This window comes from Entelurus aequoreus, linkage group LG27, assembly GCF_033978785.1.
Source record: "Entelurus aequoreus isolate RoL-2023_Sb linkage group LG27, RoL_Eaeq_v1.1, whole genome shotgun sequence".
NCBI classification, from domain to species: Eukaryota; Metazoa; Chordata; class Actinopteri; order Syngnathiformes; family Syngnathidae; genus Entelurus; species Entelurus aequoreus.
The window spans coordinates 33,307,530-33,327,701 of record NC_084757.1 but is presented as its reverse complement, the minus strand read 5'-3'; the positions used below and the strand labels follow the sequence as shown (position 1 = coordinate 33,327,701).

At 34.8% G+C, this 20,172-nt stretch overlaps 1 protein-coding gene across 1 annotated transcript in view; it reads left to right on the top strand.

Annotated features, from left to right (window-relative positions):
- Positions 1 to 9,162, top strand: part of slc9a7 (solute carrier family 9 member 7) — a 54,157-nt gene extending 44,995 nt beyond the window's left edge. Inside the window, exon 16 of the mRNA XM_062039281.1 lies at positions 8,040 to 9,162. Coding sequence (XP_061895265.1) covers positions 8,040 to 8,279 — 240 coding nt within the window. The 3' untranslated portion in view covers positions 8,280 to 9,162. The remainder of the gene's footprint in view (positions 1 to 8,039) is intronic.
- Positions 9,163 to 20,172: the final 11,010 nt, after the last annotated feature.

The following is a 20,172-nucleotide window of genomic DNA, read 5'->3' as shown; positions in this document are numbered from 1 at the left end:
GCTGCTGCTCACTGCTCCCCTCACCTTCCAGGGGGTGATCAAGGGTGATGGGTCAAATGCAGAGAATAATTTTGCCACACCTAGTGTGTGTGTGTGACAATCATTGGTACTTTAACTTTGTGTTATTGTCTAGAATAAGCTTTTATATTTAGCAGGCTAACATTTATAATATGCTAAAAGTTAGCATATTAAAATGTTAGGGCCTAGAATGTGTGCTAAAAGTTAGCACGCTAACATGTTAGGGGCTAGAATGTGTGCTAAAAGTTGGCATGTTAACATGTTAGCACCTAGATAATATCTGCTAAAAGTTAACATTTTAACATGTTAGGGCCTAGAATTTGTGCTAAAAGTTAGCATGCTAACATGTTAGGGGCTAGAATGTGTGCTAAAAGTTAGAATGCTAACATGTTAGGGCCTAGAATGTGTCCTAAAAGTTACGATGCTAACATGCTAGGGCCTAGAATGTGTGCTAAAAGTTAGAATGCTAACATGTTAGGGGCTACAATGTGTGCTAAAAGTTAGAATGCTAACATGTTAGGGCCTAGAATGTGTGCTAAAAGTTAGAATGCTAACATGTTAGGGGCTAGAATGTGTGCTAAAAGTTAGAATGCTAACATGTTAGGGCCTAGAATGTGTGCTAAAAGTTACGATTCTAACATGTTAGGGCCTAGAATGTGTGATAAAAGTTAGCATGTTAACATGTTCGTGCCTACAATATCTGCTAAAAGTTAACATTTTAATTGTTAGGGTCTAGAATGTGTGTTAAAAGTTACGATGCTAACATGTTAGGGCCTAGAATGTGTGTTAAAAGTTACGATGCTAACATGTTAGGGCCTGGAATGTGTGCTAAAAGTTACGATGCTAACATGTTAGGGCCTAGAATGTGTGATAAAAGTTAGCATGTTAACATGTTCGTGCCTAGAATATCTGCTAAAAGTTAACATTTTAACTTGTTAGGGTCTAGAATGTGTGCTAAAAGTTACGATGCTAACATGTTAGGGCCTAGAATGTGTGTTAAAAGTTACGATGCTAACATGTTAGGGCCTGGAATGTGTGCTAAAAGTTGGCATGTTAACATGTTCATGCCTAGAATATCTGCTAAAAGTTAACATTTTAACATGTTAGGGCCTAGAATTTTTGCTAAAAGTTAGCATGCTAACATGTTGGCACCTAGTCCGTATGCTAAAAGTTAACATGCTAACATGTTAGGGCCTAGAATGTGTGCTAAAAGTTGGCATGTTAACATGTTAGGGCCTAGAATGTGTGCTAAAAGTTAACATTTTAACATGTTAGGGCCTAGAATTTGTGCTAAAAGTTAGCATGCTAACATGTTGGCACCTAGACCGTATGCTAAAAGTTAACATGCTAACATTTTAGGGCCTAGAATGTGTGCTAAAAGTTGGCATGTTAACATGTTCGTGCCTAAAGTATCTGCTAAAAGTTAACATTTTAACATGTTAGGGCCTAGTATTTGTGCTAAAAGTTGGCATGTTAACATGTTGGCACCTAGACCGTATGCCAAAAGTTAACATGCTAACATGTTAGGGCGTAGGATGTGTGCTAAAAGTTGGCATGTTAACATGTTCGTGCCTAGAATATCTGATAAAAGTTAACATTTTAACATGTTAGGGCCTAGAATTTTTGCTAAAAGTTAGCATGCTAACATGTTGGCACCTAGTCCGTATGCTAAAAGTTAACATGCAAACATATTAGGGCCTAGAATGTGTGCTAAAAGTTGGCATGTTAACATGTTAGGGCCTAGAATGTGTGCTAAAAGTTAACATTTTAACATGTTAGGGCCTAGAATTTTTGCTAAAAGTTAGCATGCTAACATGTTGGCACCTAGACCGTATGCCAAAAGTTAACATGCTAACATGTTAGGGCCTAGAATGTGTGCTAAAAGTTGGCATGTTAACATGTTCATGCCTAGAATATCTGCTAAAAGTTAACATTTTAACATGTTAGGGCCTAGAATTCGTGCTAAAAGTTAGCATGCTAACATGTTAGGGGCTAGAATGTGTGCTAAAAGTTGGCATGTTAACATGTTAGCACCTAGAATATCTGCTAAAAGTTAACATTTTAACATGTTAGGGCCTAGAATTCGTGCTAAAAGTTAGCATGCTAACATGTTAGGGGCTAGAATGTGTGCTAAAAGTTGGCATGTTAACATGTTAGCACCTAGAAAACTGCTAAAAGTTACCATAGTAAGACAGTTACCATGGTGACACAAAGTTACCATGGTGACACAGTAATCTCCCATGTGAGTCATTTTAAATACAGCCCCCCCGCCCCCCCTGCGCTGTAGCCCCGGGCGACCTATTGATGGTCATAGGATCAATGAGTGTGACACGTCACGCCACAGGAAGTAGTCGTTCTACTGACCTTCTTCAGCAGGAAGTAGTCGTACTACTGACCTTCTTCAGCAGTAAGTAGTCGTACTACTGAACTTCTTCAGCAGGAAGTAGTCGTACTACTGACCTTCTTCAGCAGGAAGTAGTCGTACTACTGACCTTCTTCAGCAGGAAGTAGTCGTACTACTGAACTTCAACAGGAAGTAATGGTGCGACTAAATTTCTTCAACAGGAAGTAGTGGTGCAACTAAATTGCTTCAACAGGAAGTAGTCATGCCACTGAACTTCTTCAACAGGAAGTAGTCGTGCTATTGACCTTCTTCGAATGTCATCACTTGTGGTTTCATGTGGTGTCGGATCGCACGTCTTTTGTTAAGCAAAACACGTCTGTGGAATTTATTTATTTTTTCAACTTCCTGCTTCATGGAGGAAGATTGAAAACTTCAAAAATATGTAATATAATATAATATAATATAATATACAGTGAGGTATTTGCACAGCCTGCAACTTTGCAAGTTCCCCCACTTAGAAATGAGGGAGAGGTGGGAAATGTCCACTATTAGAGACATCATATAAAAAGAAAAAATCCAGAAATCACATTGTATGATTTTTGCTAAAAGTTAGCATGCTAACATGTCAGGGCCTAGAATGTGTGCTGAAAGTTAGCATGCTAACATCTTAGGCCCTAGAATGTATGTTAAAAGTTGGCATGCTAACATGTTGGCACCTAGAACGTATGCCAAAAGTTAGTATGCTAACATGTTAGGGGCTAGAATGTGTGCTAAAGGTTAGAATGCTAACATGTTATGGCCTAGAATGTGTGCTAAAAGTTAGAATGCAACCATTATGTTATTGTCTAGAATAAGCGTTTATATTTAGCAAGCTAATATTTATAATATGCTAAAAGTTAGCATATTAAAATGTTAGGGCCTAGAATTTGAGCTAAAAGTTAGGATGCTAACATGTTAGGGCCTAGAATGTGTGCTGAAAGTTATAATATTAAAATGTTAGGGCCTAGAATGTGTGCTAAAAGTTAGAATGCTAACATGTTAGGGCCTAGAATGTGTGCTAAAAGTTAGAATGCAACCATTATATTATTGTCTAGAATAAGCGTTTATATTTAGCAAGCTAATATTTATAATATGCTAAAAGTTAGCATATTAAAATGTTAGGGCTTAGAATTTGTGCTAAAAGTTAGAATGCTAACATGTTAGGGCCTAGAATGTGTGCTAAAAGTTAGAATGCAACCATTATGTTATTGTCTAGAATAAGCGTTTATATTTAGCAAGCTAATATTTATAATATGCTAAAAGTTAGCATATTAAAATGTTAGGGCCTAGAATTTGAGATAAAAGTTAGGATGCTAACATGTTAGGGCCTAGAATGTGTGCTAAAAGTTAGAATATTAAAATGTTAGGGCCTAGAATGTGTGCTAAAAGTTAGAATGCTAACATGTTAGGGCCTAGAATGTGTGCTAAAAGTTAGAATGCAACCATTATGTTATTGTCTAGAATAAGCGTTTATATTTAGCAAGCTAATATTTATAATATGCTAAAAGTTAGCATATTAAAATGTTAGGGCTTAGAATTTGTGCTAAAAGTTAGAATCCTAACATGTTAGGGCCTAGAATGTGTGCTAAAAGTTAGAATGCTAACATGTTAGGGCCTAGAATGTGTGCTAAAAGTTAGCATGCTAACATGTCAGGGCCTAGAATGTGTGCTGAAAGTTAGCATGCTAACATCTTAGGCCCTAGAATGTATGTTAAAAGTTGGCATGCTAACATGTTGGCACCTAGAACGTATGCCAAAAGTTAGCATGCTAACATGTTAGGGCCTAGAATGTGTGCTAAAAGTTAGAATGCTAACATGTTATCGCCTAGAATTTGTGCTAAAAGTTACAATGCTAACATGTTATGGCCTAGAATGTGTGCTAAAAGTTACAATGCAACCATTATGTTATTGTCTAGAATAAGCGTTTATATTTAGCAAGCTAATATTTATAATATGCTAAAAGTTAGCATATTAAAATGTTAGGGCCTAGAATTTGAGCTAAAAGTTAGAATGCTAACATGTTAGGGCCTAGAATGTGTGCTAAAAGTTGGCATGTTAACATGTTAGCACCTAGATAATCTGCTAAAAGTTAACATTTTAACATGATAGGGCCTAGAATGTATGGTAAAAGTTAGCATGCTAATATATTGGGGCCTAGAATGTGTGCTAAAAGTTAGTATGCTAACATGTTGGGGCCTAGAATGTGTGCTGAAAGTTAGCATGCTAACATCTTAGGCCCTAGAATGTATGTTAAAAGTTAGCGTGCTAACATGTTGGCACCTAGAACGTATGCCAAAAGTTAGCATGCTAACATGTTAGGGCCTAGAATGTGTGCTAAAAGTTAGAATGCTAACATGTTAGGGCCTAGAATGTGTGCTAAAAGTTAGAATGCTAACATGTTAGGGCCTAGAATGTGTGCTAAAAGTTGGCATGTTAACATGTTCGTGCCTAGAATACCTGCTAAAAGTTAACATTTTAACATGTTAGGGCCTAGAATGTGTGCTAAAAGTTAGAATGCAACCATTATGTTATTGTCTAGAATAAGCGTTTATATTTAGCAAGCTAATATTTATAATATGCTAAAAGTTAGCATATTAAAATGTTAGGGCTTAGAATGTGTGCTAAAAGTTAGAATTCTAACATGTTAGGGCCTAGAATGTGTGGTAAAAGTTAGAATGCAACCATTATGTTATTGTCTAGAATAAGCGTTTATATTTAGCAAGATAATATTTATAATTTGCTAAAAGTTAGCATATTAAAAAGTTAGGGCCTAGAATTTGTGCTAAAAGTTAGATTGCTAACATGTTAGGGCCTAGAATGTGTGCTAAAAGTTGGCATGTTAACATGTTAGCACCTAGTATATCTGCTAAAAGTTAACATTTAAACATATTAGGCCCTAGAATTTGTGCTAAAAGTTAGCATACTAACATGTCAGGGCCCAGAATGTGTGCTGAAAGTTAGCATGCTCACATCTTAGGCCCTAGAATGTGTGTTAAAAGTTAGCATGCTAACATGTTAGGGCCTAGAATGTATGGTAAAAGTTAGCATGCTAATATATTGGGGCCTAGGATGTGTGCTAAAAGTTAGCGTGCTAACATGTTGGGGCCTAGAATGTGTGCTGAAAGTTAGCATGCTAACATCTTAGGCCCTAGAATGTATGTTAAAAGTTAGCGTGCTAACATGTTGGCACCTAGAACGTATGCCAAAAGTTAGCATGCTAACATGTTAGGGCCTAGAATGTGTGCTAAAAGTTAGAATGCTAACATGTTAGGGCCTAGAACGTGTGCTAAAAGTTAGAATGCTAACATGTTAGGGCCTAGAATGTGTGCTAAAAGTTGGCATGTTAACATGTTCGTGCCTAGAATACCTGCTAAAAGTTAACATTTTAACATGTTAGGGCCTAGAATGTGTGCTAAAAGTTAGAATGCAACCATTATGTTATTGTCTAGAATAAGCGTTTATATTTAGCAAGCTAATATTTATAATATGCTAAAAGTTAGCATATTAAAATGTTAGGGCCTAGAATTTGAGCTAAAAGTTAGAATGCTAACATGTTAGAGCCTAGAATGTGTGCTAAAAGTTACGGGCTGACTCAAGCAGGGGAGTCTTGTGTGCCATGCACCAGGAGAGATCTTACATGGAGCCCCAGGATTAGCGGCCATGTTTAGCCTCTTCCATGTTCTAACAATTGCTGTTCTATTCTCACCAAGCTGCTTCCCAAGTGTCCCTCAGCCTTTTCCAGCTTTGTGGAGCTCTACAATTTAGTCTCTGGTCTCTTTTGGCAGCTCTTTGGTCTTGCCCATGGTAGCAGGTGGACCTTGACTGACTGTGGGCTGCACGGGTGACTTTAATGAGCTCAAAGGGGTGGTGGGTGGGTGATTAGTGGTGGGGTAAACGTGGACTTTTTTTTTTAAGGTAGACTGACAGCTCTTGCTGATTGTCAGGTGTGCAAATACTTATGAACCCCAGTAACATACAAATAAATCATTCAAAAATCATACAATGTGATTTACGGATTTTTCCTTTTAGATAGTGGAAATACATATACAAACCACCGTTTCCATATGAGTTGGGAAATGGTGTTAGATGTAAATATAAACAGAATACAATGATTTGCAAATCCTTTTCAAGATGGCTTCAAAAGGATAGCATATTCAACTGAATATGGATTCAGTTGAATATGCTACAAAGACAACATATTTGATGTTCAAACTCATAAACTTTTTTTTTTTTTTTTTGCAAATAATCATTAACTTTAGAATTTGATGCCAGCAACACGTGACAAAGTAGTTGGGAAAGGTGGCAATACATACTGATAAAGTTGAGGAATGCTCATCAAACACTTATTTGGAACATCCCACAGGTGAACAGGCTAATTGGGAACAGGTGGGTGCCATGATTGGGTATAAAAGCAGCTTCCATGAAATGCTCAGTCATTCACAAACAAGGATGGGGCGAGGGTCACCACTTTGTCAACAAATGCCTGAGCAAATTATTGAACAGTTTAAGAAAAACCTTTCTCAACCAGCTATTGCAAGGAATTTAGGGATTTCACCATCTACGCTCCGTAATATCATCAAAGAGTTCAGAGAATCTGGAGAAATCACTGCACGCAAGCAGCTAAGCCCGTGACCTTCCATCCCTCAGGCGGTACTGCATCAACAAGCGACATCAGTGTGTAAAGGATATCACCACATGGGCTCAGGAACACTTCAGAAACCCACTGTCAGTAACTACAGTTGGTCGCTACATCTGTAAGTGCAAGTTAAAACTCTCCTATGCAAGGCGAAAGCCGTTTATCAACAACACCCAGAAACGCCGTCGGATTCGCTGGGCCAGAGCTCATCTAAGATGGACTGATACAAAGTGGAAAAGTGTTCTGTGGTCTGACGAGTCCACATTTCAAATTGCTTTTGAAAATATTCGACATTGTGTCATCCGGACCAAAGGGGAAGCGAACCATCCAGACTGTTATTGACGCAAAGTGTAAAAGCCAGCATGTGTGATGGTATGGGGGTGTATTAGTGCCCAAGACATGGGTAACTTACACATCTGTGAAGGCACCATTAATGCTGAAAGGTACATACAGCTTTTGGAGCAACATATGGTGCCATCCAAGCAACGTTACCATGGACGCCCCTGCTTATTTCAGCAAGACAATGCCAAGCCACGTGTTGCAACAGCGTGGCTTCATAGTAAAAGAGTGCGGGTACTAGACTGGCCTGCCTGTAGTCCAGACCTGTCTCCCATTGAAAATGTGTGAAGCCTAAAATAGCACAAGGGAGACCCCCGGACTGTTGAACAACTTAAGCTGTACATCAAGCAAGAATGGGAAAGAATTCCACCTGAGAAGCTTCAAAAATGTGTCTCCTCAGTTCCCAAACGTTTACTGAGTGTTGTTAAAAGGAAAGGCCATGTAACACAGTGGTGAACATGCCCTTTCCCAACTACTTTGGCACGTGTTGCAGCCATGAAATTCTAAGTTAATGATTATTTGCACAAAAAAAAAAGAAGTTTATGAGTTTGACATCAAATATGTTGTCTTTGTAGTGCATTCAATTGAATATGACATGTCAACAAAGGCAGCACTCCTGTCATATAGAGGATCTTTGACTAATCCTCCCAATTAACCTTCCAGAACCACGAGCAGCCGAGGGACCCGGACTGCGACCTGATCCGCAACGATGGCGACCTGACCTTCACGTTCGGAGACACGGCCATCGCCACAAACGGGGTGTCTGGCGACGGGGGGGCGGGATGGAGCTCCAACGGACGAGGGAGCAGCAGCACGTCGGAGGAGGCCCTCCAGCGGGACCTGGACTCCAGGGAACTGAGCCGCGGAACCAGACTGGTCTTCCCCATCCAGGATCTCACTTGAACACACACACACACACACACACACACACACACACACACATACACACACACACACACACACACACAGACAAAGATGGCGGTCATTCCTGAGGGAGGAGACACTTTTTGATTTATTTTTCTTCTGCCAAGGAAGGTTAAGTTTGCCAAAATGAGCCAAAAATGTCCTTCATCCACTAGAAGATGATCACAAACATGAATTACTAAAATCTTTAATTTTGCTTCATTTTGTGGGACAGAAGGAAACAAATAATGATGTCATCAAAAGTGTCCATTTAATATGAAATATATTGCAACTTCCTTTCACAATTGATTGTATATTAATTACAGTCTAATAATAAACATATAAATATATATGTAATACATATTACTTATTTATGTTATATATATTCTGCAGTTGAATTATTTCAATTGAGTTCTTTCATGTATTGATGATTTATTGAATGTTTTCGTGTCAGCACTTGAGGAATTGATTTGCTGCTGTCAAAGTCAGTGGGCGGGTCCTAACACCTGATTGGTTAGTCGCCACGTCCGCTTCATTGCACTCATTGGACGAGGTTCCTCTTAGCCCCGCCCACTGACACGTGAGCTAAAGGATTACATTTTGGGAATGATTTGACAAATACTCGACTAAATATAGGAATATTTGATTAAAGTGTGAAATAAAGAATGACGTTGTTGGATGAATATGGACATAAAATGATGTATTAGATTAATAAATGACATATTTAATAACATAAATTTAAGCTCATGACATTTTCAAATCAAAGTGTTCAAAAGTGCTTATTTAAGTTAATGACGTCGTTTTTCATTGTGACTCTTATTATGGATGCCTTACTATTTGTTGTGTTTATTGCCTGGCAGGAAAGACGCCAACAAATAAAACCTAATTAACGAATAAAGCATTTTAGTCAAGTATTTATTTATTTGATTTCGTCCCACTTCACCCTCCATAAAAATATGAAATATAAACATTTATTACCAGGGAGAGGAAACTTTTGATACATGAAAAGTTTATAGACGCTTCCTCTTGCTAACAAATGGAAAAGTGTCCCTAAACTTTTGACTTGCTTGACATAAAGTACATACAATGTTCTTTTTGCTTTAAAACAGGATTCACCCTCCAACTGCTCTTTTTAGCACCAATCCATGCTATAAAAAAATAATAATAAGAAAATAGGTTAAAAAAATGGCATTAATATGTTAATACATGCATATATTTGCTGGATAAAATTATTATTACATTATTATTTTTGTCTTTCAGCATCTGAGTGCTAAACAGGAAGAGTTGAACCTTTTTTTTTAAAACTTATTTTGACATTATATTTATATATATATATATATATATATATATATATATATATATATATATATATATATATATATATATATATATATATATATATATATATATATATATATATATCCATTTTATCCCTTTCGGGGTGGCGGGGGGTGCTGGAGCCTATCTCAGCTGCATTCGGGTGTATATATATATATATATATATATATATATATATATATATATATATATATATATATATATATATATATATATATATATATATATATACATACACTACCGTTCAAAAGTTTGGGGTCACATTGAAATGTCCTTATTTTTGAAGGAAAAGCACTGTACTTTTCAATGAAGATAACTTTAAACTAGTCTTAACTTTAAAGAAATACACTCTATACATTGCTAATGTGGTAAATGACTATTCTAGCTGCAAATGTCTGCTTTTTGGTGCAATATCTACATAGGTGTATAGAGGCCCATTTCCAGCAACTATCACTCCAGTGTTCTAATGGTACAATGTGTTTGCTCATTGGCTCAGAAGGCTAATTGATGGTTAGAAAACCCTTGTGCAATCATGTTCACACATCTGAAAACAGTTTAGCTCGTTACAGAAGCTACAAAACTGACCTTCCTTTGAGCAGATTGAGTTTCTGGAGCATCACATTTGTGGGGTCAATTAAACGCTCAAAATGGCCAGAAAAAGAGAACTTTCATCTGAAACTCGACAGTCTATTCTTGTTCTTAGAAATGAAGGCTATTCCACAAAATTGTTTGAGTGACCCCAAACTTTTGAACGGTAGTGTATATATATATATATATATATATATATATATATATATATATATATATATATATATATATATATATATATATATATATATTTATATATATATATATATATATGTATATTTATTTATTTTTTTTTTTTTTTTGAACAGATTGTCATGATACGTAGCGCGGATCATGTTTTTGTTATTTTCTGTTAGTTTTGGACTCCCTGAGTTCCTGTTGTTGTGCACCCTTGAGTTTGTTTAGTTACCTTGGCTACTTATTATTTTCACCTGCTTCTGATTGGTGGTCGGGACGCTCACCTGTTCCCCCGAGCACTAATCAGAGGCATTATTTAAGCCTGCCTTTGCCGGTCAGTCGGCCTGGCTTCATCGTTTGCTTCATGCTCCTGTTACGTGAGTATTGCGTGTCTTTAGTCTATGCCAGGGGTCCACAACCCAAAATGTTGAAAGAGCCATATTGGAGCAAAAATACAAAAACAAATTTGTCTGGAGCCGCAAACAATTAAAAGCCATATTACATACAGATAGTGTGTCATGAGATGTACATTGAATTGAGATGACTTAAAGGAAACTAAATGAGCTCAAATATAGCTACAAATGAGGCATAATGATGCAATATGTACATATAGCTAGCCTAAATAGCATGTTAGCATCGATTAGCTTGCAGTCCTGCAGTGACCAAATATGTCTGATTAGCACTCCACACAAGTCAATAACATCAACAAAACTCACCTTTGTGCATTCACGCACGACGTTAAAAGTTTGGTGGACCAAATGAGACAGATGAAGAAGTAGCATAAAACACGTCCTAGAAAGTCGGAGAAAGTTATACATGTAAACAAAGTAAGGTGAGTTCAAGGACCGCCAAAATTAGTAGGACAAAACGGCGCTCGCCAAATACTCGGATCAGTGAAGCATGTTTAATATAAACAGTGTGATTTATAACAATTAGGGAGTTTTGTGTCATGTTTGTCCTCCTACAGAAACCATATTAAAACAAACAAAAAAAATGTTCCCCTCATCTTTTTCCATTTTTCATACATTTTTTAAAAAGCTTCAGAGAGCCACTAGGGCGGCGCTAAAGAGCCGGAGCCGCGGGTTGCCGACCCCTGGTCTATGCTAAGTAGTAGCCTTAGCTTCAAGTGCAATCGGCACGTTTTTCCTCTGACTTGTTTTCCGTTTTTGGTACTTGTTTGATTTAAAAAATAAATCATGTTCCTACCTGCACGTCCTGTCCGGAGTGGTCCGTTTGCATCCCGGGGGAACGAACCTGTATAGTGCTGTCAAATGATCAATATTTTCATCAGATTAGTCACACTTTTGAATTTGGATTATCACAGTAAAAAAAAAAGTGCTTAAATTAACCTAAAAAAAGACCCCAATATTTTGACACAAATGGAATTTCATCATCAGATTGTCATACACACACATTTTTTTTTATGTTTTACTTGAATGTACATCATGTATATGCTGAAAACCTGGTAAAAGTATTATATAAAGTTTTGTCCCGGGTTTCCCTGACCTTACAGTACATCAACCCACGCTCAAAATACTGTAAACAACATTTTTTTCAAAATATTTAAATAAATTGTTTGATTAATCTGCAACTATACATGATTAATGCAATATTTTTTGTAATTAATCACATGAGTTAACTCGTTATTTTTGACAGCCCTATTATATATACACTATATTGCCAAAAGTATTTGGCCACCCATCCAAATGATGAGAATCAGGTGTCCTAATCACTAATCACAGGTGTATGAAATCAAGCACTTAGACATGGAGACTGTTTCTACAAACATTTGTGAAAGAATGGGCCGCTCTCATACATACTAATTAACATGTTAGCTAAGAAACTAGTTAACCAAACAATGAGCTAGCCAACTATCATATTAATTAACATGTTAGCTAACTAATTCACATTCTAACTAACTCAAAAACATACTAATTAACATGTTAGCTAACTAATTCACAAGATAACTAACTCGCAAACATACAAATTAACATGTTAGCTAAGAAACTAGTTAACCAAACAATGAGCTAGCCAACTATCATATTAATTAACATGTTAGCTAACTAATTCACATTCTAACTAACTCAAAAACATACTAATTAACATGTTAGTTAACTAATTCACAAGATAACTAACTCACAAACATACTAATTAACATGTTAGCTAAGAAACTAGTTAACCAAACAATGAGCTAGCCAACTATCATATTAATTAACATGTTAGCTAACTAATTCACATTCTAACTAACTCAAAAACATACTAATTAACATGTTAGCTAACTAATTCACAAGATAACTAACTCGCAAACATACTAATTAACATGTTAGCTAAGAAACTAGTTAACCAAACAATGAGCTAGCCAACTATCATATTAATTAACATGTTAGCTAACTAATTCACATTCTAACTAACTCAAAAACATACTCTTTAACATGTTAGCTGGGATACTATCTAACTAATCAATGTGCTTGTTAACTAACTTAATATTTAAAATGTTTGCTAATAATTCAAATGCTAACTAACTCACTAACATACTAATTAACCTGTTAACTAGGTAATTAGTTAAATAAATGAATGTACTAGCTAACTAACATGCTAATTAATGTTAGCTAACTAATTAATATGCACATTTACTCAATAGCATACAAATCAACATGTTAACTGGGTAAGTAGTTAAATAATCAATGTGCTAGCTAACAAACATACTAATTAACGTGTTATCTAGCTAATTAACCCACTAACTAACTTGCTAACATACCAATTAACATGTTATCTAAGTAATTAGTTGAATAATCAATGTGCTAGCTAACTAACATACTATTTAGCATGTTAGCTAACTAGTTAACATCATAACTAACTCACTAACATACAAATCGACATGTTAACTATATATATATATATATATATATATATATATATATAGTTAACATATATATATATATATATATATATATATATATATATATATATATATATATATATATATATATATATATATATATATTGGGTCAATATGCAACACTACATGCATAACAAATACTTAGAATATGTAGCTTAGCGCTAAGCTAACGTTGACACAAAAGTTTCAACAGAAGTGTCTTCACAGGACGTCTCTGACATGTGACCAAAACACAGAGCGGTTAAGAATGTGCTTCTTTTTTTTTCTGTTCTCTCAAAAGACGAAAAAAGACCCCAAGTTCAAAAACCACAATGGCTGCTTTGTTTTGCTCTTTATGTCTCATGGCCGCTAAATTGTCTCCTCTTTGTCCTCAAGTCAAACGGACGCTTTTACGCTTTTTACATTTTACTTTGCAAAAAAAACAGCCTTTAAAACCAAAATAAAAACGTATTAGCAGGCTGTCACCTGCATGCCCAGGCAACAGGGGGCGCTATAGCCAGTAAACGTAGGGCAATTCCAACCAATCAGAAGCCTGAAGGAAGTTGTGTCTGGAAAAGACGCACACAAAATAACAACAATGGCTGAAAATATAACAAAATGGTTGAGGTAATCAAACGTTTTCAGACTTTATTCTACTTTTAAATAAAAAGTTTAAAAATTGGTGTTATAGAAAAAGTAAACAAACAAAATAAAAATAAAAAATTCTCGTTTCTGCTTTTAAAAAACAACAACTTTGCTTAAAAACATATAAAATGCCTTAAACTATATTTAATGCATTATATTTGTCTGCTGCTGGTGAAGCAAGAACAGCATATATTATACCAGAATAAACAATTATTTTAATATTAAATACCAAAATAAGACATATATATACTCTATTAGCCACAACACAACCAGGCTTATATTTAATATGCCACAAATTAATCCCACATAAAAACACCTAGGTGTTTGTTATGCTAGCTCCTAGCTACTAGCTCGAGCTAGTTATAGCTCGAGCGGGTAATATGGACGGGATCCTGTATATATAACCCGCCAATACAATTCAAACACCTGCACAACACACACACTCACTCAGCCCAAACAACCGTTCACCTAACCCAAGGTTCATAAAGCTTATATATTTAACCAAAGTTACGTACATGACACGCACGTACGGGCAAGCGATCAAATGTTTGGAAGCGTGCGGGGGTGACCTGATATTCAGCTGGGAATGACTACAACAGTAAATAAACACAAGACATATATATACTCTATTAGCCACAACACAACCAGGCTTATATTTAATATGCCACAAATTAATCCCGCATAACAAACACCTAGGTGTTTGTTATGCTAGCTCTTAGCTACTAGCTCGAGCTAGTTATAGCAAGCGATCAAATGTTTGTAAGCGCAGCTACGTACTCACGGTATCGCGTCTGTGTATCCAAATCAAAGTCCTCCTGGTAAGAGTTTCTGTTGTCCGAGTTCTTCGATCTTGACTGCATCTTTCGGGAATGTAAACAATGAAACACCGACTATGTTGTGTTGCTGACTTCCCTCGCAAAATAGACGCTTCGCACCGACTTTCTTCTTTGCTTGCTCAGCTTCTTTCTCCATGATGCAATGAACAAACTGCAACAGATTCACCAACACAGATGTCCAGAATACTGTGGAATAATGACATGGAAACAGAGCTATTTCGTACTGGCTTCAATGGGGGAGCCACACCTCTGTTAAACTGGCTACGTCACACGCATACGTCATCCTCCAAAGGCGTTTTGAACCGGAAGTTCCCCGGGAAATTTAAAATGTCACTTTATAAGTTAACCCGGCCATATTGGCATGTGTTGCAATGTTAAGATTTCATCATTGATATAAGAACTATCAGACTGCGTGGTCGCTAGTAGTGGCTTTCAGTAGGCCTTTAATTTGTACATCAAGCAAGAATGGGAAAGAATTCCACCTGAGAAGCTTCAAAAATGTGTCTCCTCAGTTCCCAAACCTTTACTGAGTGTTGTTAAAAGGAAAGGCCATGTAACACAGTGGTGAACATGCCCCCGTGACAACTTTTTTGCAATGTGTTGTTGCCATTAAATTTTAACTGAATGATTATTTGCAAAAAAAAAAAAAAGAAGAAGTTTCTCAGTGTGAACATGAAATATCTTGTCTTTGCAGTCTACTCAATTGAATATAAGTTGAAAAGGATTAGCAAATCATTGTATTCTGTTTTTATTTACCATTTACACAACGTGACAAAAAAAAAGTCATTAAGCCATAGAATTATTATTGAGAGTGCTTAGTTAAAGTTAAGTTAAAGTACCAATGATTGTCACACACACACTAAGTGTTGTGAAATGTGTCCTCTGCATTTAACCGATCCCCTTATACACCCCCTGGGAGGTGAGGGGAGCAGTGAGCAGCAGCGGTGGCCGCACCCGGGAATCATTTTTGATGATTTAACCCCCAATTCCAACCCTTGATGCCAAGCAGGGAGGTAATGGCTCCCATTTTTATAGTCTTTGGTATGACTCGGCCGGGGTTTGAACTCCCAACCTACCCATCTCAGGGCGGACACTCTAACCACTAGGCCGCTGAGCAGGTTAGGCCATTAAAACAAGTTGTGTAAAAAGGTCTCCTGTGAATAACTAACTGCTATAGTCCATGTGGGCTTGGCCAAATGGTAAACAACAACAACAACAAACTACATTTTGGGAACTTTGACTGCCAACTTTGTGTGGAAGAAAAATCCTGGTGAGGTTTGTTGTGATGAAAGAAAATGTTGTCATGGATGAAGAACATTAAAATGATCTTCACACGCCCTCGTTATGTTCTCACGCTCCTCTCTCGCTTTTCACACCCACTCTGAGATTCTGCTGACCTCAGCAGACTTTGGAAGGAACTCCTCGAAAGCTTCCTCTGAACACTTCTTGTCAAACGCTAACATACTAATTAGTGCGCTAACTGACTTACAGACATACTGTTAGCTAAGAAACTAGCTAACTATCATACAAGTAACATGTTAACCAACTAATTCACATGCTAACTAACTCTCAAACATGCTGACTCACATGTTAGCTAAGAAACTAGCTCACTAATCAATGCGCTAGCTAACTATCACACTAATTAACATGTTAGCTAACTAATTCACAAGATAACTAACTCACAAACATACTAATTAACATGTTAGCTAAGAAACTAGCTCACTAATCAATGTGCTAACTAACTATCACACTAATTAACAAGTTAGCTAACTAATTCACAAGATAACTAACTCACAAACATACTAATTAACATGTTAGCTAAGAAACTAGCTCACTAATCAATGTGCTAGCTAACTATCACACTAATTAACATGTTAGCTAACTAATTCACAAGATAACTAACTCACAAACATACTAATTATCATGTTAGCTAAGAAACTGGCTAACTAAACAATGAGCTAGCTAACTATCATATTCATTAAAATGTTTGCTAACTAATTCACATGCTAACTAACTCAAAAACATACTCATTAAGTAATCAATGTGCTTCTTAACTAACTTAATATTTAAAATGTTTGCTAATAATTCAAATGCTAACTAAGTCACTGACATACTAATTAACATGTTAACTAAGTAATTAGTTAAATAATCAATGTACTAGCTAAGTAACATACTAATTAACATGTTAGCTAACTAATTAACATGCTAATTAACTAATGAACACTAATCAACATGTTAACTGGGTAAGAAGTTAAATAATAAATGTACTAGCTAACTAACATACTAATTAACAAGTTAGTCAACTAATTAGCATGCTAATTAAATAATTAACATACTATTCAACATGTTAACTGGGTAAGAAGTTAAATAATCAATGTGCTAGCTAACATACATACTAATTAACGTGTTATCTAGCTAATTAACCCGCTAACTAACTCACTAACATACCAACTAACATCATATCAAAGTAATTAGTTAAATAATCAATGTGCTAGCTAACTATCATACTAATTAGTGTGTTTGCTAACTAGTTAACATGATAACTAACTTACTAACATAATAATTAGGATGTTAACTAACTAATTAACATGCTAGCTCAATGTGCTAGCTAAATAACATATTAATTAACGTGTTAGCTAACTAATTAACATGCTAGCCGACTCACTAACATACTAATGAACATGTTAACTAAGTAATTAGTTAAATACTCAATGTGCTAGCTAATATATTATTTAACATGTCAGCTAACTAATTAACACTCTAACTAACTCACTACCATACTAAAAATGTAGACTAGCTAAATAGCATACTAATTAACGTGTTAGCTAACTGATTAACATGATAACTAACTCACTAATACACTAATTAACATGTTAACTAAGTAATTAGTGAAATAATCAATATACTTGCTAACTGACATTTTAATTAACATGTTAGCTAACCATTTAACATGATAACTAACTCACTAACATATTAATTAAGATGTTAACTAAATAAATAATGTGCTAGCTAAATAACATATTATTAACGTGTTAGCTAACTAATTAACATGCTAGCTAACTCACTAACATTCATTAACATGTTAACTAAGTCATTAGTGAAATAATTAATCAACTAGCTAACTAACACATTAATTAACATGTTAGCTAACTAATTAACATGCTAACTAACTCACTAACATACTAATTAAGATGTTAACTAAATTATTAATAAATCAATGTGCTAGTTAAATAACATATTAATTAACGTGTATTATCTAACCAATTAACATGCTAGCTAACTCACTAACATACTAATTAACATGTTATCTAAGTAATTAGTTAAATAGACAATGTACTAGCTAACTAACATACTAATTAACGTGTTAGCGAACTAATCAACATGCTATCTAAATCACTAACATACAAATCAACATGTAAACTACCTAAATAACATACTAATTAACGTGTTAGCTCACTGATTAACATAACTAACTCACTAACATAATAATTAACATGTTAACTAAATAATTAGTTCAATAATCAATGTGCTAGCTAAATAACATTAATTAACGTGTTAGCTAACTAATTAACATGCTAGCTAAATAATATATTAATTAACGTGTTAGCTAACTAATTAACATGCTAGCTAACTCACTAACATACTAATTCACATGTTAACTCAGTAATTAGTTAAATAAGCAATGTGCTAGCTAACTAACATACTAATTAAAGTGTTAGCTAACTAATCAACACTCTAACTAACTCACTAACATACTAATCAACATGTAAACTAGCTAAATAACATACTAATTAACATGTTAGCTCACTGATTAACATGATAACTAACTCACTAATATACTAATTAAGATGTTAACTAAACAATTAATTAAATAATCAATGTACTAGCTAACTAACATATTAATTAACATGTTAGCTAACTAATTAACATAACTAACCCACTTCCATACTAATTAAGATGTTAACTAAATAATTAATTAAATAATCAATGTGCTAGCTAAATAGCATATTAATGAAGGTGTTAGCTTACTAATTAACATGCTAGCCAACTCACTAACATACTAATTAACATGTCAACTAAGTAATTAGTTGAATAATAAATGTGTTAGCTAACTAACATACTAATTAACGTGTTAGCGAACTATTTAACATGCTAACTAAATCACTAACATACAAATCAACATGTATACTAGCTAAATAACATACTAATTAACATCTTAGCTCACCAATTAACATGCTTACTAACTCACTAACAAACTAATTAACATGTTAAATAAGTAATTACTTAAATAATTAATACACTAGCTAACTAACATATTAATTAACATGTTAGCTAACTAATTAACATACTAGCTGACTCACTAACATACTAATTAAGATGTCAACTAAGTAATTAGTTAAATAATTAATACACTAGCTAATTAACATATTGATTAACATGTTAGCTAACTAATTAACATGCTAGCTGACTCACCAACATACTAATGAACGTGTTAACTAAGTAATTAGTTCAAAAATCAATGTGCTAGCTAAGTAAAATATTGATTAACATGTTAGCCAACTAATTCACTAACATACCAATTAACATGTCAACTAAGTAATTGGTTAAATAATCAATGTGTTAGCTAACTGACATACTAATTAACGTGTTAGCTAACTAAATCAGTAACATATTAATCAACATGTAAACTAGCTAAATAACATACAAATTAACGTGTTAGCTCACCAATTAACATGCTTACTAACTCACTAACATACTAATTAACATGTTAACTAAGTAATTAGTTAAATAATTAATACACTAGCTAACTAACATATTAATTAACATGTTAGCTAGATAATTAACATGCTAGCTGACTCACCAACATACTAATTAAGATGTTAACTAATTAATTAGTTAAATAATACACTAGCTAACTAACATATTGATTAAGTAAAATATTATTTAACATGTTAGCTAACTAACTCACTAACATACCAATTAACATGTCAACTAAGTAATTGGTTAAATAATCAACGTGTTAGCTAACTGACATACTAATTAACATGTTAGCTAACTAAATCAGTAACATATTAATCAACATGTAAACTAGCTAAATAACCTACAAATTAACGTGTTAGCTCACTGATTAACATGCTTACTAACTCACTAACATACTAATTAACATGTTAACTAAGTAATTAGTCAAATAATCAATGTGTTAGCCAACTAACATACTAATGAGCGTGTTAGCGAACTAATTAACATGCTAACTAGATGACTAACATACTAATCAACATGTAAACTAGCTAAATAACATACAAATTAACGTGTTAGCTCACTGATTAACATGATAACTAACTCACTAACATACTAATTAACATGTTAACTAAGTAATTAGTCAAATAATCAATGTGTTAGCCATCTAACATACTAATGAACGTGTTAGCGA